Consider the following 21,377-nt stretch of genomic DNA (forward strand, 5'->3'; position numbering starts at 1 on the left):
TGTTTGAATTAAAGGCACATTTTACTTTTATTTTGATGGCCTCATTTCCGGTTAGTACTTGTTAACCTTTGTTAACTTTACATGCATTTGTAGCTTGATCAACTTTAAGCACAATTTAGCCTCGATTTTCTGTCTAAAAATGCCGCTTTGGACTAGTTTTAGCTAGTTAAAGATGTTGTCCATGAAATTAACCTGGTTGTGTGAATAGTTGAGGTTAAAAAATTGCGCAAATAAAGTCAGTTTTTAGGGGAAAGTTGGCGACGGTGTTACGGAGATTTTTGTGGACCGATCGATCATGTTCTAACGGTGGGAATGGCTTCAACACCTTTTACTCATGATCAATCTGAGCATGTTTACTCTCTAAAATATATGTTTCAAAATACCAAAAAATCTTGACCAAAAAGAAATATTGCTCAGATTCATGTTGTAAACGAAGAGGCTAAATTTTGCTGTAAACACTACTGAAAATCATCTTGGTTCATAACATTTCATTTGGGATGTGAAGTTGGTTAAAATAATGTAAAGTTTTAAATGGGCTTTAGCATTCTCAGACATTTTGAGTGTGAAATTGAACAAATTCTGCAAGTATTTTTTATAGTAAACTGTTTTAAGATTAGAAATTGTGTTTGTAAATCCAAAATTAGATTAAATCTAATTTGAACACAACAACAGAATATAAAATGGAATCAGAATCCAAATTTGTGCATTCTGTGACATAAAAGTAATAATAATGTGGTAAATTAATGTCTATAATTTTGAAAATTAATTTAATTTGTTAAGGAATAGGCTTGATACTCAATACTGATTCCTATACCACATCGATAATAAAAACACTCTTTCTTTAGAAAATAGAATGTGATTTCCAACATTAAATAACAAGAATTTCTTTTATATTTCCAGGTGGTCTTGTATCCATGTAATCCCTCAGTGGTCCAGGTAGGTTCCATATTGGTCCATGGATGTATACTAGTCTATGTGCTCTTATACTTGTTCTGATGCAGCTCAAGATCATTCTAAAGCTATTCAGGAAAGGTTTATTTCTGTCCTGTGAATGTGACTTTTTTAGTATTGATATTTGCTCAAATTAGTATCTAGTTTCCAATACTGGTTTTAGTATCAGTTAGTATTAGATTTTCAATACTTTCAATGTTTTTATGTACCTGAAAAAGCATAAAACCCTAAGCTCAAATGAATATTGTTTGGGTTTATCTTTTTCAGATGCCTTCCTTTGACATTTTAAACCGCGTGGAGCTGTATTTACGAAAAAGAAAATTTCATCCCGAGACCACAGCTGCGCAGCGATATGTGGCCCGGAAAGCCAGCAAGCACTTCATATATAAAGGTTCGTGTTTGAAAAAGGGAAACTGTTAAAGAGTTTTTCAAATGATGTATAGATGCTTCTTTGTATTATTATTATTATTATTATGAAAGAATGAGAGCCTCGCACATCAGTTACTAGAGATGGGTGCGTTGGAGGAGAGGGAGCAGCCCAAGAACATGGAGAAAAATCCCGCACACCGTCTTTTGCAATTTAAATTTAGGACAAATCGTGCAATGTTTCGGCACTAGGCCTTTGTCAGGCAAAACGTTTTGCCTGACAAAGGCCTAGTGTTTGTCCTAATAAATTTCACTATTTGCAAGTAAGACGGTGTGCGGCATTTTTCTCCATATTATTATTATTATTACAAACGGTATTTCTCAAAGTGTATTTCTCACGGGAAAACCAACTCCTTATTAACTGTTATCTTCTGCAAGGACAGTCCTCCCTATGCACATTCCTTCCTACACCTCAGCAGCTGGCACACACAAACACAATACACACTTTTATTCTCTGTGTTTTTCACTGTGATAGAAAAATGTAACCGCCCATTTATTCTTGTAACCTGTGTGATTCAATAAATACATGGCGTTGGACGGTGACTCTTCGGCAGTTAAGAGCTGTAGCAGCGCCTCTGTCCCTCGCCGCAAGTAAAAACCTGAATTCTGCCTTCTGAGTTTCTTTGTGTTAATATCTCTGTTATTTTCTGACAGAAACCCACAACTTCCTTACTAAGAGGAGGAGACAGAATAACCACTCTGCTGCTTGTGTTTCAGATGGGTGCCTGTTGCGTAAGTACAGAGGGCGCCTCCTACAGGCCGTGATGAGTGAGGAGCAGGTGCGGGAAATCATGGTCCAGTTCCACGACAACAATAACCATGCAGGGAGAGTACGCATGGTCCGGGAGATCATGGTGAGGATGGAACTAGAAAAATAAAAAAAGCTTTACTCTAGGTTTACAGTGGTCTAAAATAGTGGTATAAACCATTGCTGTGTTTTTTCTGGGATTTAGAATACTTCTTCAATACTTTACAAGCATGATTGACAGGTGGGTATGCCAGTCAAGGACACACATGGCCAGCTTTATCAAAACAAATATGGCTGCTAATGAGGAAAAAAGAAAATACAAAAAAATCACAGAAAAACATGGCTGATTTCTGCAAAATCCATGAACAAAGTGCTTAACTGTTAATCTCAAGTGAGAGAAATGTGATTTTGTTTGTAAATGATGGTGACCAATGAGCTCCTTTGTTTTACATCCATCACTGAAATAAACAAATCTGATTGGATGATCATGTTTGGTTCGCTGACCAGACTGATATCCCTCTATATAGAAATAGAGAGAGGTAGTCTGGATTTGCCAAGCAAGCTTACATTATGGTGATAATGATACTGATTATCTGTAATGTGTGTTTTGTGTCTGTGTATTAGTCATATTGTTGTCTCTCCTCAGTCCATGTATTACTGGGTGGGGGTGACGGACATGGTTAAAGATTACATAAAGCGCTGTGATGCGTGTAAAGAGAGAAGAGCTCCAGAGGCCTCAGAGGTGGTGCAGTACTGTTTGGCCTATGGCTGCGACGGATCCAGCTACATCTACCCAGAGCTCACCTTCCACAAGTCAGTATATTACTACTACTGCTACTATAACTACTACTATATTATCATTAATATTACTACTACTACTACTACTATTATAACTACTACTATATTATCACGACTACTACTACTACTACTACTATTTCAGTAGCTGACTAGAAAGCCTTGTTTTTTGAAAATGCTAAATGCAAAGCTGTTAGTGTCATTCTTTCATCACGTGAAGCTCAATACTTAACTTTATTTGTTCCAAAATGGGGATATTGCAGTGTTGCAAAGAAAGTACCAGATGATGTGTACAGTGTTTCCCACATTAGACAGTTTGCATCCCCCCCATGGTCATGAAATGAATTCATGTTCTATTTGTAAAATGATGACACAACACAAATGTAAAATTCCAGTGTAGAGTATAAGGCTACAATCTCCTCTCTCCAGGTTCCCTAAACCCGGGGAGCAGAGACAGCGTTGGCTGGTGGTTGCTCAGAGAGACGAGGGCTCGGTCAGAAAAGGCTCCAGACTTTGCTCCAGACACTTTGAACCCGACTGTTTCTTTATGAACGAAGAGGGACACAAGGAGCTGAGGCCAGACGCAGTGCCCACCATCATTGGGGTTTCCAAACAGGTGGGCTTACAGAGAGGGGATTATCTGACTTTTTTTGTGTTTACTCATTGAAAACATGTATAGTTGTAAATAATGAAATAATCCTTTTGTTTGAGTTTTTCTTCCTCCTGTCCCCAGACGTCAGACTCAGAAGAGCCTCTGTTCCACCCCTCGTCTCTGGAGGACCTCTTAACCTGTGCCGCGGCCACAGCAGAGGTGTGTCCGGTGGGCTTCAGCTCGGAGCAGAGTGACCCTCCCCTCCAGGAGCACCAGTACAGCCTCAGAGTCCCAGAACGCCATCCGAGAGAGGCCCCAGACCCAGTGCAGGAGTCCAGGCAGAGTGCTTCATTCACCACATACAACCACATTGCCAGGTAAGGACTGAAGCAGGACAGAACCCAAGACTAAGACCAGGTTTGAAGGACTCTTGTCCTCTTCTATTTTTACTGCACAGAGCACTAATTAAATAAAATGGATATACATAATGAAGTATAAAATATTCAAATCAAAACTGCATCCTTTTCTGCTGCAGGTATCTGAGCCACAGGATTCTTCCTCAACAAAGCAAAAAGAGAAAGGGCTCTTTGAGGAGGATGGCCAAGCGCTTCACTCTCATTGGTCAGTCACTGTTACATCATCATTCTTACATAATAAATCCATTTGAATTTTATTACAGTTATAATATGATGTTTTTCAGATGGAGTCCTCTACTACAACCTGCGCTCTCCTCCGGTCAGGGTCCCCCGCAGCAGAGAGGAGGTCTGGACCAATTCACGCTGAAGATTCTATTAGGCACAGTGTCTTAAATTGGTTCCTCTTGTGTTTTTAGGTTAATGCGATCCTGCAGCAGTTCCACGATAACGGCGGTCACTATGGACACGGCACCTGTTTTAAAGCCATTGTGAGACATTATTACTGGTACTCCATGAGCAGAGACCTGTCGTGTTGGATCTCCCGCTGTCCCACCTGCCTCAGCCGATCTAAGAGGAAGTGGCTCCGCTGCAGCATCATGACCTGCACCAACTGCTGTGGGCCCGTGGAGAGGAAGCTGGGGCTCACCTTCCACAAGTATGAACCTTTGAACTGAAACTTTGAACAGTCTAACAACAGTCTGTACTCGGGCTCAGGTTCTTAAGTATGAAGGTTTAAAGGTGCACTATGTAACTTTGTGGTTAGGAGTCCGTCACCTGAGGATCTAGGTTTGGCTCTGGGTCATCTGTGCTTTATTGCGAGTTTGCTTGTTCTCCCTGTGTCTGGGTGGGGTTCCTCTCGGATCTCTGGTTTCCTCCATCAACCTAAAGCATGCACAATAGGCCAAATGCTCCAGCTAAGGCAGTCCTGAACAAGATTAGCTCAAGATCTGGAGATGGGTCCCACTTTTGATGATCTCAAAATTATTCAAATCAGGAAAGAATAATTGCTGTTGTACCCTTGAGCAAGATACATTTGGTTATCTTCAAGAGACTTTAATACTTGCAGTCTTTGTGACATCCACCCCCCTCTCTCTCTCTGTAGTTTCCCCATGGACAGCCCCCCTCTGCTGGCTCGCTGGCTGAAGGCGGCGGGGCGTCCTCACTGGTACCCTCACCTCTGGTCCTCTGTCTGCTCTGTTCACTTCACTGAGGACTGCTTTGACCGCTCAGGGGGCAGAGAGGTGCTGAAGCCAGACGCAGTGCCCACCATCAAGACCCACGGAGATGAGGCGGTAAGAACCAGATACCGGGACTGAACCAGAACTAGGCAAGGACTGCACCATCATTGAACCAGGACTGAACCAGGATTAAACCAGGACTAAACCAGGACTAGACGTGGACTCAACCAGGTTTTAACTAGAAGCTTAACAAGGACTGGACTGAATTAGGACTCAACCACGACCAAACAAGGGCTAAACCAGAACTAAACTATAACTAAGCAAGGACTAGACCAGGGTTGATGGTTAGACAACTTTTAGATCAAAGTTTGGTTGAAAATTAACTTTGAGACTAAACCCAAACTTGGACTAAACCAGGACTTAAATTAAATGGTTCATGTTGGACTTGGTGAAGAATTAGATTTATTTAACCTGTTGTTGTGTTTTGTGATCAGATCCAGGGTCTGAACGAGAGTCAAAATGCTGCAGAGGCGGACGAGGATCAGGAGGTAAAGTCAAATAAAATGGATGAAAACATTTCCCTGTTGTAAAGCCTGACACAGTTTGGTTTTTTGTTTGAAGGATGCGTTTTTTGCCAAATACGACGCCGTGGAGCTGTACATCTCCACTAGGACCTACCCCCCTGGACTCACCTATGTCGAAAAGAACACCTTCAGGAGGTTCTGCAAGAAGTATTTTGTCAAAGGTTTGGATCAATCATGGAGATGTGTTTGATTTGAACAGAAGAGCTTATAAGAAATGGACCCCATCTCTTCATAGGGGAATTTCACAGTAGCACAGTGGATTGTAGAAGACGTTAGTTGAACAAATTGGGAAAAATATCTAATTACAATATTTTATGATTGCAATTATATTTGCAATTTATGTTTTAATAGTATGATTCTGTTCAAAGTTCACATTGTAAATGCATCCAGAAGAATTGACAAAAATGACTGAAATATGAACTAACAAAAACAAGAATCACAATTCAGAACATATTTGTACAGATCTAAACTACAGGGTCAGCTGTTTTTATGCAAAATAAGACATTGGGTTTTTTTTGTTTGTGAAGGAAATTAAATTAATATACTTAAAAAATTTGCAGCCATTGTAATTTGCTAATTGTGTCCATTCAAATTGCAATTTCAATTTGACTGTCATTAATCTTGCAGCATAATTACCATGTTTTTATTGCTAAAAATGGCCAAACAAGATTTTTTAACCCATGTCTATAACTTAGTCTTCATTTTGGGGGTAAGTGAAAACCAAAGATTCTGAGCACTCAAGTCTCAAATGTAGGAAAATACAGGATTACTCAAACATGCAGGAATCAAATAATAACTTATTAAATAAATTATGAGAGAAGGCAACTATAGCTTGATTAAGGGCTCATAAAAGTGAAATTAATAGTACCTTTTCTGCTGTTCAACTCTGAGAACTGTCACACATGACTTGAGCAGTAAAGTTATATGTTGAATTGTTGTATTTTCAGATGGTGTTCTTCATATTCGGGTGAGAGATCGCGCAGTGCCAGTGCTCAGGAACAGACAACAGGTGAATGAGGCTCTGAGGGAATATCACGATGAACTCAACCACCTGGAGGTCAACAAGTGTCTGAGGCTACTCAACGAGAGGTCAGAGAATACTACTACTATGTCTCTTAATACTACTACTACTATTACTACTGCACCTACTACTGCTGCTGACGCTGCTGCCACTGCTACTGCTACTACTGTTAATACAACTATTACTATTACTGCTATTACTACTGCTACTACTGCTACTACAGGTAATACTGCTAGTATGATAACATGATATACTCAACAACCTGGAGGCCAAAAGTTGTTACTGGCACTACCACTATTACTCCTACTCATAGTACCACTGCTAGTAATGCTGTTATTATTACTTCTACTACCACAATTGCGGATAAAATTGGTAATCAATACAAAAATACTCATTACTTCTACTGCTGAAAGAAAATATACCATAGTGTAAAACATGAAACTGCTACTGCATGTTTATATTTTTAAGCTCTTGTTTCCTCTCTGATATTTTGAGAAACTGGGTTAATAATTAACATGTATACAACACAATAATTGTCTAATATTTTCTTATGATTTCATCTTGTGTGACAGATGTAACTGGAGAACGATGCGCTCAGACATCACTCAGTGGATCAGTAAATGTGTAGTGTGTCGTCTGAAAAACAAACCTAAAATTCCTCCTGTTCAGAAACAAGACGGAGACAAGAAGCTGAGGCCTCAACTCAGCAAACACAGGTACAAAACAGGGTGGTAAAGGTGCACTGTGTAACTTTCTGGTGAGGGAGATATTAAAGCTTTGCCTGCAATGTTACACTGTATGACATTCCACTTATCTGTTTTTCAAGCATTAAATTACAGGTGTTTTTATTGGTCAAAAATACCTTGAAAAATAAAAATTGTTACTGTCACCTCTGCACACATATCACGGTTTGTCTCCATTGAGATATGGAATTGCACCACCATATGAAGACTGCTCTATGTCAAAATCAAATATGGATTTTAATGATAATAACAATTTTGCAACATCTGTATTATTCACAAATACTAAAGGAAGGACCAATATTTTGTGCTGAAAGTTAGATTCTATTGTATAAAAACGTTTGTGCACCATGTAACTTTTCTGCCATTTGTTTCCATGGAAATCGATAAGCTAAATGCCATACTTTGGAACATTCCCGGCAAAACAATAAAGCACTCCTCCAGAAAAGTTACATAGTTCAACTTTAATCATTGTGGTATCAATATTGGTACTGAGAATCGAATTTGAGTTCAAATTTTTGTATAATGACAAAGTTACACCCTTTAGCTGTTTATAAATCAGTGGGAGCTCATGTTACAGTTTAAGATTTAAGATGTTTTATTTAATATCGTTAAAAATTTCCTGTAATCATGTGTTCATAGGGCACACAGTGATTCAGAGGAGGAAGAGGAGGATGAAAACATAAGCGATGGAAGCGAAACTGAGTCTGACACAGAAATAAAAGTGAGTTTCGATGTTTGCTGTAGAAACCTGTCTTCTCTTCTCAGTATACAGTATTTTGATTTATCTTCTGTTTTTGATTCAGGTGCAGAGGGTTCAACCAAAGCCTCAAAAGCAAGTTCAGGTCCAAGTCAAGACCCCAGTCCAGTCTCAAACTAAAGTCAGGGTTCCTGCTCAGAATCAAGTCCCAAACAAAGTCCAAACTCCAATAGAAACTCCAAATTCCAAAGTGCATATTCAGGTCCAGAATCAGGTCCAAACTCAAATCCCAACCCAAATCCTGTCTCAAGTCCAGATTCAGTCACAGACCCAAGTCCCAACCCAAGTTCTGTCTCAAGTCCAGACTCAATCACAGACCCAAGTCCCAACCCAAGTTCTGTCTCAAGTCCAGACTCAATCACAGACCCATGTCCCAACCCAAGTTCTGTCTCAAGTCCAGACTCAATCACAGACCCAAGTCCCAACCCAAGTCCTTTCTCAAGTTCAGACCCAAGTACAGACTCCAGTCCAGGTCCCAATCCTGGTCCACCTTGGCCCTCCTTTAAACCTTCAGTCTGGAGGCCCCATTCTCCTGACCCCGAACACGCTCATGACCCAGATCTGGGGACAGGAGCAGAACCCGACCAGCACCAGCACTAAAGCAGTGACACAGGGGAAACAGGCCAAACAGAGCAAGGTGAGGTTCTCAAAATCTAGTGTCGCCCATAAAATAAGACACTGTTAGACTTGTTGTAAACAATTGAAATTTCAGAGCTTCTAACCATATTTTAACCAACTTTTATTCCATACCGATTGTTTTGAATGTAGAGATGCTAATGAACGATAAGCTCTGATGATATTTATGAGCTGATAAGGAGGGCAAATACTCATTATTTTCTCCAAATGATATAATTAGAATTTTCCACAAACTCATTCACATTGTTTTACTATGAAGTGGACACTGAACAAAATTCTTTCTTATTCAGGTTGTAATTAAAGTTCTTTACATTTTTAGGCAGCTGGTTGACCCATCTAAAACATTGGTAGAGATTTAAAGCAGATAAAATGGCAAACTAGATAATTATATCTCTATATATCTTGACAGACCCAACTGAAGTTACAGTGCTTTCAATGTAACAATAAGGCTGGGTATCATTAGGAAGTTGCTGTGCTATGATACATACCTCTACATACCTATCTCAATACAGTGCACTTTTGATTCGATTCCATATATTTAAAAACTATTTGATACTGTTCAATAAAAATAATAGCTAAATAATGGCTGTGATACTAAAAGTCTGTGCAAAGTGAATATGATAATATATTATAATAATATATAAACACACCCATTTTAATCATCACAGCAGTGAATATGTCAAATGTGTTGCATAAACAAGTTTCTTTCCTATAAACAAGCAACAAAACTGTAGCGTTGTAACAAAATAATTTAGCAAAATATGCCAAAAATTACTCTTGGTGATATATCGATACAGCAGCGCCCGATATCGACACTATATCGTCACATTAAACAATATGATATACCCATATTTTTGCACCCTGCTGTGTAACAAAAGTTACAATGCAAAAATTAACAAAAACATAAATGGAAAAACTTTTCATACTTGTCATACTTTCAAGTCTGTAATGTAAGTGTATGATGTCACATATGACCTTACATTTCTTGTTTTTGTTACAGAAGGAAAAATCGGAAATCCAAATGGTGAATCCGAACACGATGAACTACCAGCACGAGGAGCAGGTGCAGACGAGTCGGGGCAGACAGCAGGTCCTCATGCAGAGGGTGGAAGTGTCCCACACAGAGGTGATCCAGGCCTCTCCCTCTGAGGACACACACAAACAGGTGGGGCAGAAAAAAACAGGTGGGGCAGAAATCAGTAACTCAGGAGGTTTTTAGTTTGATGGTAATCACAATTGATGTGTGAGGATTTTCCTTATATATTTCTTCAAATTGTTAAAGAGGGGGTATTCAGTTTTATAATTACTAAATAACTAGACTTTTCTCTAAAACAACTATCACGTTATCATTCATTTTTTGACACGTCTGATCTCTTATTTATCAGAGCGCCCAGAGTCCGCAGAGACCCACACACAGTAGCAGAGGGCGCCCTCTGAAGAGAAAGTTCTTCCCAGATGAGGAGGTACCAGTGAAAAAGGTGCAGAGGGAGAGTGTGGAGCCTGTGGTCTCCAGTTCCAAACCAGAGTGTGCAACACAGAGTCCACAGAGACAGACAGCGCAGAGGGACAAGAAGAGAGCAGACAGGTACAACCTCCCATAATGTACATTTATGAGAGAAATACTGTGCTGTTTTTATGATTATCAATTACAAAATGAAGTCTTATGTGTTATGTAATAAAAAAAAAAAAAAAATATTTTATTTTATTTTTTTTAGCCTTCTCTGTTAAAACGATATTACCACATCAAAAACATCCCTGAAGAAGTTTTAGATGTCATTCATGTATGTTTGAGTAAATAAGCATTCTCTCCCGGGCCCTATTCAGACCTTCCTTATGATTAGCAGCACGAGCCTGTACAAGGCTCTGCCCACAAGCCTACATCAGCCATGATGTAATGCAGTGTGCAGTAGTTTCATTCATGAACTGTCACTCTGAAAATAATTTTAATTTTCAGAACAATAAATCGTAACATGGTTATCTTATATGTCAGCAGTTAATACCCCCATGGAAGTGTAATACCCTCTTTCATCCATCATTATTCAGGCTTATTGTATTGATTGATTATATGTCATTAAATAACAGAAAAAACATAATATGTTCACTGCATTTGAAACAATTTGAGATGAAACAATCAGAATGAGTTTTATGAAGGTGTCTGGACATAAAACACACAGAGCAGCTTCAGACTTCAACTCTAGGGATTTTTTTTGAGGACAGGATAAAAGTTGGTTTTGCGGAATAAAGAAGGTTTGTCACATATCTGATGTATTTGTGTGACCTGTTCTTGTCTTTCCTTGTATTGCTTGTGCTGCCTCTACTGACAGTGAGCATTCCCTGGAGGCTCGTGTAGTGGTGCAGCAGTGCAGCCGCGCCAGAGTCAAAACCCGAGCTGGAGTCGACGGAACAGAGTCACAGTATGCACAGGTCAGTGGAGGGAGACAGTGAAAAAAGTTTTGAACTGTTTAAGCGCTGTTTAGAACAAAATTACACCCCGCTTATTTGACATTTCATCAAAATATGTACTTCAGAACTACCAAATAATGTGTATAATGTGTGAAATGTGTTCAGATCGGAGAAGGCCTCGTGGTTTACGTGTGTTTCTTTGAAGGAGCCACAGATGACACCACTCAGAGAATAGGTGAGAACTAAAAATATGGTTTTACTGGGGTCACAGAGCAGCACGAGGGTCAGTATTCCATTCAACTGGTTTATATTCAAGTGTCAAGCACCATTCAACTGAGAGCTGACATCCTGAGTTGAGTGGGCGAAACCAGAGTGCCTGCCAGGCAGAACTCCACACAGAATGTCCAGGAGTTAAACCAGAAACTTTCTTGCATGAGTGGCATCTACCTTGCCACAACAAACATCTAGCAGTCATTCCCAACCTTGGGGTTGGGACCCAAATTTAGGCCCCCCCTCGTCAGGATTCGTACGGGGCCCCCTAGGTTTTTTAGAAAAGAGAGCCAAACACACTAAACACAATTATGTGAATGTTAATGAAGAGATAGCATGTTATTTGCTTGTTAAAGTATTTTATGCCAGATGCGTTTGGTTTTATAACATCTGTCAGGTTTAAGCCCACCTAAACATTGTAAAAACAAGAAGAAAGACAAGAGATTAATATCGTTTTCTCATGAGGAGGACGGACAGAGAGTGCATTTACCGTTACAGTCTCTACCCGCTCTGATGCACTCTCTGCGTCTCCTCTTTTTATTGTCATAAGAGGGTCCCTAGTTACAATGGGTGTTTCTCTAAATGGGAGGGGTTGAAAACAGCAAAAAACAGTAGAAACACCAGACATGATTTCATCGTGCAAATATGTATATCAACAGCAGGTGGCGGATAAGGTGTAGCATCTTCAGGAACAGTGCCTCCCCTCCTTTCTGCCAACCTTGAGAGCTGTCCTCTTTCCCAGCAAGAGCTGAATAAGTCATTGTTTTCGCGGTGTGCAGAGTGGGTGACAGGTCACTGCATAGCTATTAAGCACAAAACATTATTCACACAAAAACAATACATAGAAAATATGGGATAACATATACAATTATTCTAACACATCTTTATTAACCGTAAAAGTAATTATATTTTTCTTATCTTTCCTCTCCTTAAGACAGTAGGTTATCAGGAGAATGATGTGGGGGGCACTGGGAGCAAAAGGTTGGGAATCATCAGTCTAGCACATCTGTGCTGATTTTATGCTCAAGTATAAAACAGGTTTTAGTTTTGAAATGGAAAAGTCAATGTAATAATCATAACCATGTAGCCGCTTCTTGTGAAAAATAGTGAATTTGATTGTTCTTCTGTTCCTCTCTCTCTCGCGCTCTCTCTCTCTCTCTCTCTGTCACACTTTCTCTCATAGCGGACTCCATCATGAACACTCGTTTCTTCCGCACTTCACTCCGTCGGCAGATCTGTTCTGTGCTGGACCTGCCTGGCTCTGTGCTGCTGGTGCCTCAGGAGTCTCTGGGGTTTGAACCAGGGCCTCGTCGGAGCATGCAGAGCAGAGGTGTGAGCGAGGCTTGGGTGGGCAAACAGCTCTTCTCCAGCCTCTACCTCCACTGCACCCATCTGCTGTGTGCCAGGGCGACAGGAGGGGGCACCGTGGAGCAGGGGCTGTACGGGCAGAGGCAGGAGATTGAGATAACCTCCACAGAACCAATGAGCCACGTCCTGGAGTTTTAACCACTGCCAACAGCAAGACAACCTGGAGCAGAGTCAAAACCCACAAATGTTTCCCTGATCATTTCTATTAGTGACGACGTCCATTCTCCTGCTGTATAGTTTTTGTATGTATGAAACACACACTGAAGTCTTAATGCCCTCTCATTTCCCCATATCCCTGTGTGTCAGATGCCCTTCCATTCCTATAATCCTGTAGCGTTAGACTAAGATGGGGGCAGGCCAAATATCTTTAGTTAATATTGTGGTGATTCAGATGCCCTCCCAGATGTTGTGGTGTGGTTGGATAAATACAGGACAGGTCATTGTCACTGATAGAAATTATCAGGGGAAAAAAACATTTGTGGATTTTTCTTTTGGAGATTTCTGATGAAAATACCAGAGAAGGTATCTACTTTTTATGGGAGAGAGACTTAGAGCATATTCTACCACACTAATTGGATATTTAGGAGCAGGTGAGCATGTAGTCTTCAAAGTTAATGTGTTTGAAGCAGGAAAAAGCTATAATTTGGTTAAATCTTAAAATAAATGGTTTAAATTATAGTTTGAAAATACTTAATGCATTATTGTTCTGGTCTTTTCTTTAATAATATTGAACTATCATGAAAGTTAATAATATATATTTTTTTACAATAAATTGTATTGATTCAAAAATATTTTCAAGAAAATTATGAAAATGTACTGATGTATTGAGTTCTGTAACTACAACAATAGTCAAATGTAATTTCTCCTTTCAGTTTATTCCAGTACTGCTCTGATACACTTCCCTGGATGTATATTTGTATTGTGTTGTACATTGAAGACACTTAAACATGTAAGATAAAATTACATTTATTTTAAAACGAAAACGGCTATTGAGTGCTTTCAGTTTGACAGAGGCAATGCATTTTTACAGTTACAGTATTATTTTAAATGTTTTTGTTTATGACTGGCATTGTCACATTTACTCTCTACATTTTACATTTGATCGTGTAATTAATCTAAGAGCTACAACTTTACTCCTTTGGAGGTAGCCTTAAATATAGGATTCAACCACCCCAAACCGAAGGTGTCCCACTTTTTGATTTAGAAAATCTGGTCACCCTATCATTACCTAATCAGGCCCATACAGCCTATGATCAGACCTGACAGTTTCAAGCAGCAAAGGAAAGTAAGAACATTCACAACAAGAGCAATACCCACAAACTCAACCAAGTGTGGTCCAGAGGTAACATTAAATATGGATAGATCGAGGTATGGACACGATAACGGAGTTGGGAAGAAACTGAATACATGTACCGAAAGTACGTATTTTGAACACTAATTTTGAGTAACTATTCTGGTACATTTCAGAATACATTGTTCTCATTGGCCCATCTAAAAGAATATGTAAATTAAATTTAAATTTTAAAATTACATTTTAATTTAGGGATTCAGTATTCTGTAACTACATTTTCAAAGTATTCTTCCCATAATTCTTCCCATTCTGAAAGACTCAAAAAATATAAATTGGTAACTGTGAACAATAATCTCATAAATTATTTCATACTTAATATAATGCTTCCTACAGTTAAAGTGCAAAATATTCTGCTCAGTAACCTTGAATGATGAATGCTACTTAGTTTTAGTTTTTAAGACGTCTTCAACCAAACTAACTTTTGTCCAGTCGACAAACTGAATTCTCTCCTCTTGGATTGTATCTCGACGACTGAGGGAGTCTTTATAGTTGGACAATACTAAAAGCTTTACTAAGACTCTCAGAAACTCTCAGCTAGACGCTTGTAGACTGATGTTTTTTGCCTGTGTGTCACTCTTATAGTGAGAATCCATACTGTTGCATCTTTAAAGGAACTGTAGAATGATCTCCGTGCCTCTGCGCCTGTTTTTTTTTTTTTCACTGACTACAATGCTCTTTCGTAGAAATCAACACAACACTGTTATCATTACTATCAGTGTAATAGTTGCTCTCCAGCTCCGCGTGGGTAGGTGGCGGTGTGTCTCCATGTCTCCGGCCCCAGAGCGGAAAGCGTCGGTGCTGTGGCCCGAAGCCCCGGAAAGGCTCGGCCCGGCTCGGCCCCGATGGAGGAGCTGCCGCCTGAAGTAGTGGTTCACATCCTGAGCTTTTTAAATACGGCGGACAAACACTCGGTCCGCTGCTGCTGCCGCTCTCTGCAGCTCCTCTCAGACCACCCGGCTCTGTGGCGCCAGTACACGGTCTTCCTCACCGACCTGCGCCGCTACACCTACGGCTTCTGGGACACGCTGAGCCGCCGCAGGATCACCAGAGTCGCGGTACGGTCCGGAGCTTATGTGCAAATGGGAAAATGTGCTGATTTTTAGGCGTTCTAGACCAAATGCTAAATGAAATATAATTTTAAATAATCTTGGCTCAATTTGAATTGGGAAAGTGAGGGGAAAGAGCTTTTGAAATTCCAGAAGTTTCGCCTCATGTGACGTAAACAACGAGCGATCTGGAGCTGTGCCTGTGCGCACATGGAAATGTGTCGATTCTTTGGGTTCTAGTCTAAATGTTAAATCATAAAATAAATATTTTTTTCTCTTTAAGTTTGTACATGGTTGTTTAATTCAAGTTTATTAACGCTAATGTTAAAGCGGGGATATTTCTATCAGATATGAACTTCTTACACATAATACTTACCAGTATATTACCATGTCACCTTTTAATATTTTGAAAATCCTATATTCGCCGAAAATAATGTATTAACATGTTAATACCTCCCTTTGCTCTCCATCTTACATTACTCCCCCTTCAGAGCACTATTGCAACACAATCAGTGTACATTGCACTAATGAAATAACTTCACATTGCATCAAGTTGTTGTGTACAGTTCTGTATGACTTTTTGTATATTTAATGAGTATTGTCACGTGGAAGAATGGCTGAAATAGGCTTGCGAGCAGAGCCTGGCACAGAATCCTACAGCTAACTGTAAGGAGGGTTCACATAGGGCCCGGGAGAGGTCACTAGATTACACAGACATACATGGATGACATCTAAGACCTCTTCAAGCATGCTTTTGATGAGGGAACAACATTATAACATGGTAGAAAGCTTAAAAGAAATTGATTTTGCATAATACTCCCTCTTGAAATTCTAGGGAGAAGAGGTGGTTTTCCAGTCTAGATTTAAACTGTTCTTGATTGTTCTGTTTTAGGTCCGTCACCTTCGCCGTAAAGAGTGGCGTCGCCTGATCACATTCCTGCCATCTTTAACCGCCATCGTGTTTGTGGACGGAGGGCGGCTCTACAGAGAGAAGTACCTGGTGAATCTGTCGCGTTTCCCGGACCTCCGAGATTTGGGAGTCCGGAACGCCACGTGGGAAGAGCGCATGCTGAGCTGGAGCCTGGCTGACCAGCTAAGAGAGGTACAGGGAGATATATTAATATATTAATGGACATAGCTAACTTGCTGACCACTGCATTTCAAATAGGAAGTGAGCATGGGCGTGCTTCCAGCTCCACTGACTCTGTTACCAATTGACTTTACACTGAAAAATGTTCATCCCTGTCTCTGTAACTGCTACAGTGGTGGTTTGGTCCTAAAAATGCTTCTGTTTACATGCTCTACATGATCCTGGTGTTTTTATTTCACTATTTTGTCCATAAATAATTTCCTATTCCTAATATGGAACTCTGCTCCAAAGTCCCCCTTAACTGCAAGCCTCTGTGAGCTTCATCTGACTGGAGCCGAACACTATGGGTGACACCACACTACCTTAATCATCTTTTTTTTTATAGTCTTATGGGGAAAACTAGAGTGTTAAAAAGGTTCATATTGTACTAAACTTTTTTTGTTTTGTTTTTATCCTATAGCTGGGTTTCTGATGACATCACAACATTCTATTGGCCCATAAAATCTGATGCGCATGTGGGCAGCTACAATTAATATTGTTAAAATGCAGATTTTTTTGTAAAATGGCAAATTGTCAAACATACTCAAACATGCTGTAGATCTAAATACAACTGTGAGTAAGATAATAATAAGAGTCCATCACGCACTCTGCTCTCATCAGCGTGATATGCATTTCAAGTTTGCTGATTAACCAGAACCAGGAGTACCCAAGTTTTGTCTATTTGCCTGCATTAGAATGTCCAAACTAAATAATCTCTCTTGAAACCCCGATCTCTCTCTCTCCCTCAGCGCCTGACCCACTTGAGTGTGTGTAACGTCCGTCTCCCTTGGCCTGTTGAGTTCATCTCTGCTGCATCTCGTCTCATAAACCTGCGCTCGCTGCTGTTCCACCAACATGCCGAAGGGCTAGGGGGCGCCACCATCCGGCCGGTGCCCTGCTTAGCCTTCCATAAATTGCTACAGAATCTGACCCATCTGCAGTACCTGTCCTGGGGCATGAAGGGAGAGCCACCGGAGCCTCTGGAGGAGGACTACTTCTGCCCTCCAGATCCACAGCTTACAGACGGTAGTCCTATACACATGCTTTTACTGTGAATACTTAAAAGGCTGTGTATATAGAAAAAGGCTTTCTAAACATTACACATCTACCCACTGAGAAACAAAAATGTAATGATTTTATAGAATTTGTTTTGGTTCTCAAGCTGGATGAGCTCCTCAGTTTGGGTTGCCAGATCCAACAGCTAGAACCAACTTACAATTATTAAACCCCAGAGAACTTAGAGGGTAAAGAAATGTATGCATCATGTGCTCATAGGATTAACCTGCAGATGGAGGACAGGCTCACATTTTTTGTCTTTCTCAGGCCCTGCCTCATGTGAAAGCTCAGAACCTTGTGAGCTGCAGAGGCTGCAGTAGCTCAGACTCATGACTCATGGCTCCAGGTGCTGGGGTTTAGGGAGAGACATTTTAGGCATAAAACAACTGGATGTCAGCATTGACACCCAAATGAGAGACTCATCTGAAGCTCATTCTGCTTTCTGACTGGATAATTGTCTTAAACCAAAGCACACATTTTTAACATTAACTTTGCATCATGTCCAATGTTTTTGTAACTAAGAATAAATCAGTATTGCCATTGCTAGCAGAAAGAGCTATTTGATTTGAACGCTTTTACTTCATATTTAGGGACACTTTTGAATGTCTATGAAATCAAAAATCCAAATTGTACATACATTTCCTTTTTAAAAAAGTGTCCTCTTTCTGTGTGCATCTCCCTAGAGGATGAGTGGCGTTATGGTGGCCCCGCCCTCACTTCTCTGGAGCTGGTGGATTACCCAGAGGCCATCCTCCCTGAGAGCGCTTTGGAGCATCTGTCATCTCTGAGATCTCTCACCGTCAGATACAAGTCCATCCACCAGGGACTCGAGTGCAGACTCAAGCACTGGCTCTCCCCTCTCACACAGCTGCAGGACCTCACCATCGCAGGTAACGGACCAGGGACCAGGGACCAGGGACCAGGGACCAGGGACCAGGGACCAGGGACGTGTTTTTAATGCTTACAGATGCATTGAAAACTGACAGCAGAAACAGTAGCCACATTTGCAGACTCACCTGTAGTTGTATGCGTAGCCACATCAGCAGTCTGTCTTACCTGTTGCTTGTTCTTTGTTTGCAGGAGGCCATGCAATCTCAAACTACGCGTGCTCCATCCCCCCCACAGTGACCCGGCTCACGCTGCGTTTGAGCCTGACGCTGAAGGACATGGAGATCATCGCGCCCAGAGTCCCAGGCCTCACGCATCTCGACATAGAACAGAACCGCTCCAGTGGCTCCCTCTGCAGGCGGATCCCAGCTCTGTTTCCCCACCTCCGGTCGCTGCGGTTACGGTCAGTGCACACAGGGTTAACATGCAAAGAGTCTGCTGAGTGAATTTATATTCCAGATAAACAAATTTTGTTAGCAATTTACAAAAGCGAAAATTTGTAAACTTCACTATAACTTGACATTAATATGGTCTGTACTATACTTAAAAAGCTTAATACTGGTTATCGGCAACAGCAACAGGCCAGATATTGGTATCGGCCAAGGAAAAAAAAAGTTCTACACTCTCCATCAGGTGCGCGAGGGTTCATTGTTGTGAAATTTAATATAGTCTATGTGAGTAAAACACGTTCTTTGCTGCAGGTTTTTGCGCCGTGAGCCGGAGAAGGATCTGCTGAACCTGCACCGTCTGCAGCACCTGGAGAGACTGGACCTGTTTGTGCACCGTTGTTGTCTGAATGGGAAGTACTGGCCTACACCCTTCGTCAAGACTCTAATTGAACAACTGCAAGAACTCACCCAGAACAGAGTGAAAGTCTGCACCCAGAGGCCCCCGAGAGACATGCTCCGAGACTGTGACTGTGTGTATGAGGACCACTAAGGAGGAGGGGCAAAGTATGCACCTGTACTCAAGGGGAGGGGTCTAAGACTCACCTGTACAGGGGATGAGGGACTAAGACTCCCTTGTCACAGCTGTACTGAGGAGGAGGGGCCTATAGTGTACCTGTAATGAAGGGGCGTGGCCTAAGACTCCCCTATACAGAGGAGGAAGTCACTTAGACTCACCTGCACTGAGAGGGAGGAGCTAAGATGCACTTGTACTAAGGGGGAGGGGCCTAAGACTCCCCTCTACAGAGAGGGCAGGCCAAACACTCTCTTGCCACACCTTGAATGAAGAGGGAGGAGCTTGAAGTGCACCTGTACTTAGTCCGAGGAACTTAAGTTGCATTTGTACAAAGCACTTTTGCTGAACTGGAAAATACTTTATTTTTTTGTAGATATTTAGTTGGCTAAATGGAATTCTCATTTGTTTGATTTTAAGAGAATGTTTGCACTTCACAGCTCTCAAAAGTATAAGTATTTCTTTGGGCTGAATAAAATCACATGCATCTTCTGGCACATCGCCCACTCCTATCTGGACCATTGAAAATCACCAAGTAATTAAAACATTTATTTGCTTTTACTTTAAGTTTTAAAGGTGCTTTTTGGAATAAAGCTGCATTATGGTTATTTAGTTACTGCATAGCTGGTTAGCCTCTGTTGAGCGTTTTTAACATTTTTAATATTTTATTTAGTGAAAATAAATGGGAAATTTACTTCCAGAACCAGTGAAGACTTCGAAGTGGCTGGGTCTGTTTAACTCCATACTTAGAATTGCCTGTCTGTGAACATTTGTCCAGAATCCAATTCTGGATGTAAAATCCCAATTTTTTTTTTTGTAGATTTGTTTGGAAGCTCTGTAATATTGTTTTTGTATAGTTTAAAAAAAAAAAAAAAGCAATGTGAAAATATAAGTTAAGTTGGATCAAGGGTAATTCATTTTAATTTAAAAAGTAAATCTGAAACATAATATTGTGCCCTTTTTTCTATTTTTTTTTGGGAAAATTTATGGGCAAATTTAATTTTTTTTTTTTTTTTTTTACTTTCAGAATCTGAGCTCTGTGGGGCTATAGAGATGCTGTATTGTCACTTTTTGACTGAGAAATTTAATGATAAAGTTCCAAATATCATTGAATGTGGTCAGACTGATTATCTGCTGTTGTCATAATACCAGCTCTATTTTGATACTAATGAATGAATGAATGGACTCCATACTAAATTGGATACTACGATCATAATAAACATTATTTAGATAACAGAATGTAATTTTCAACATTAAATAGTAGTTCTTTTTTATATTTCCATGTGGCCTTATATCCTTCTTGTCCTTGTAGGTTCCATAGTGGTCCATGGGTGTAAACTCGTCTATGTGCTCTATTTGTTCTGATACAAGATCATTCTAAAACTATTCAGGAGAGGTTCAATTCTGTCCTGTGAATGGGACTTGAGTATCAATAGTATCTGATTTGATACTTTTGACAGCCCTACTGTGAATTTGGATTTGTCATAAAATACATGTTTACAAAAGTACTATACATTTCTTATATTTAAGTCATTTTTTTTCTGAAACTACTCAAGGGTAGATTCTTGAAGTACAGCCTGGTGGTTGTAGTCCACACCTCACGGCAAGATGCTCCCTGGTTTGATTCCCAGATTGTTTGGAGTTTGTGTGTTCAAATGCAGGTTTAACCCAGAGACACTGGAGAATGTGATTAAGTGCAGAATGTTTTGCATAAAAACAGAAGCAATTTTGATTTGTTACATTTAATAATTTTATTTAAATCATCATAAATTAAAGTTTATTATTAAACAAACCCGCCCTTCAAACCTAAGCCGTGCTGATTGGTCAGTCCATATGTGAGATTCTGGTCCTTCAAAATTTCTTCGAAAAGGTTTACAAAAATATATCAAATACAGTTGTCCTGCATTAGGGGCCACAGTGGCTCAGTCAGTGCCCTCAGTGAAGAGGGCTGACGATTCAATTCTCACTGTATCCATCTCAGTTTATCTGCATTTATGCCAGATTTTAAAATGTAATTTTCTAATTAATTACTGCATTTAGACTAATTTAACATTTGGTT

General features: G+C 40.2%; 2 protein-coding genes across 3 annotated transcripts; both read left to right on the plus strand.

The window, feature by feature from the left end:
- Positions 1-80: 80 nt before the first annotated feature.
- Positions 81-13,845, plus strand: LOC110153086 (uncharacterized). Of its 2 annotated transcripts, XM_055161967.1 has the most exons (22): positions 81-306; positions 901-936; positions 1,219-1,342; positions 2,095-2,231; positions 2,772-2,938; positions 3,350-3,536; positions 3,654-3,889; positions 4,048-4,133; positions 4,213-4,274; positions 4,345-4,583; positions 5,031-5,220; positions 5,601-5,654; positions 5,728-5,851; positions 6,638-6,779; positions 7,284-7,427; positions 8,094-8,175; positions 8,258-8,848; positions 9,848-10,012; positions 10,233-10,432; positions 11,172-11,271; positions 11,416-11,485; positions 12,704-13,845. In XM_055161967.1, the coding sequence occupies exons 3-22, from the start codon at positions 1,219-1,221 to the stop codon at positions 13,024-13,026; spliced, it is 3,423 nt and encodes a 1,140-aa protein (XP_055017942.1). In that variant the 5' UTR covers positions 81-306; positions 901-936; the 3' UTR covers positions 13,027-13,845. The 2 variants fall into 2 exon arrangements, with proteins under 2 accessions (XP_055017942.1, XP_055017949.1); XM_055161974.1 differs by lacking the exon at positions 901-936.
- A 1,205-nt stretch (positions 13,846-15,050) lies between these two features.
- im:7136021 (uncharacterized) lies at positions 15,051-20,827 on the plus strand. The gene is made up of 6 exons (XM_055157437.1): positions 15,051-15,294; positions 16,178-16,387; positions 17,164-17,440; positions 18,154-18,360; positions 18,551-18,761; positions 19,060-20,827. Exons 1-6 carry the CDS (start codon positions 15,082-15,084, stop codon positions 19,295-19,297), a joined length of 1,356 nt encoding a protein of 451 aa, XP_055013412.1. The 5' UTR covers positions 15,051-15,081; the 3' UTR covers positions 19,298-20,827.
- The last annotated feature ends 550 nt before the right edge of the window (positions 20,828-21,377 follow it).

This window comes from Boleophthalmus pectinirostris, unplaced genomic scaffold, assembly GCF_026225935.1.
Source record: "Boleophthalmus pectinirostris isolate CB_2022bp ecotype Guang Dong unplaced genomic scaffold, ASM2622593v1 HiC_scaffold_10, whole genome shotgun sequence".
NCBI lineage: Eukaryota > Metazoa > Chordata > Actinopteri > Gobiiformes > Gobiidae > Boleophthalmus > Boleophthalmus pectinirostris.

Coding starts and splice junctions, on each gene's coding strand:
- LOC110153086 (XM_055161967.1), top strand. CDS start 1,219: ATGCCTTCCTTTGACATTTTAAACCGCGTGGAGCTGTATTTACGAAAA. Junction 5,221..5,600: donor AGACCCACGGAGATGAGGCG/GTAAGAACCAGA, acceptor TTTTGTGATCAG/ATCCAGGGTCTGAACGAGAG. Junction 8,176..8,257: donor AGTCTGACACAGAAATAAAA/GTGAGTTTCGAT, acceptor TTTTTGATTCAG/GTGCAGAGGGTTCAACCAAA.
- im:7136021 (XM_055157437.1), top strand. CDS start 15,082: ATGGAGGAGCTGCCGCCTGAAGTAGTGGTTCACATCCTGAGCTTTTTA. Junction 17,441..18,153: donor AGATCCACAGCTTACAGACG/GTAGTCCTATAC, acceptor GCATCTCCCTAG/AGGATGAGTGGCGTTATGGT. Junction 18,361..18,550: donor GCAGGACCTCACCATCGCAG/GTAACGGACCAG, acceptor CTTTGTTTGCAG/GAGGCCATGCAATCTCAAAC.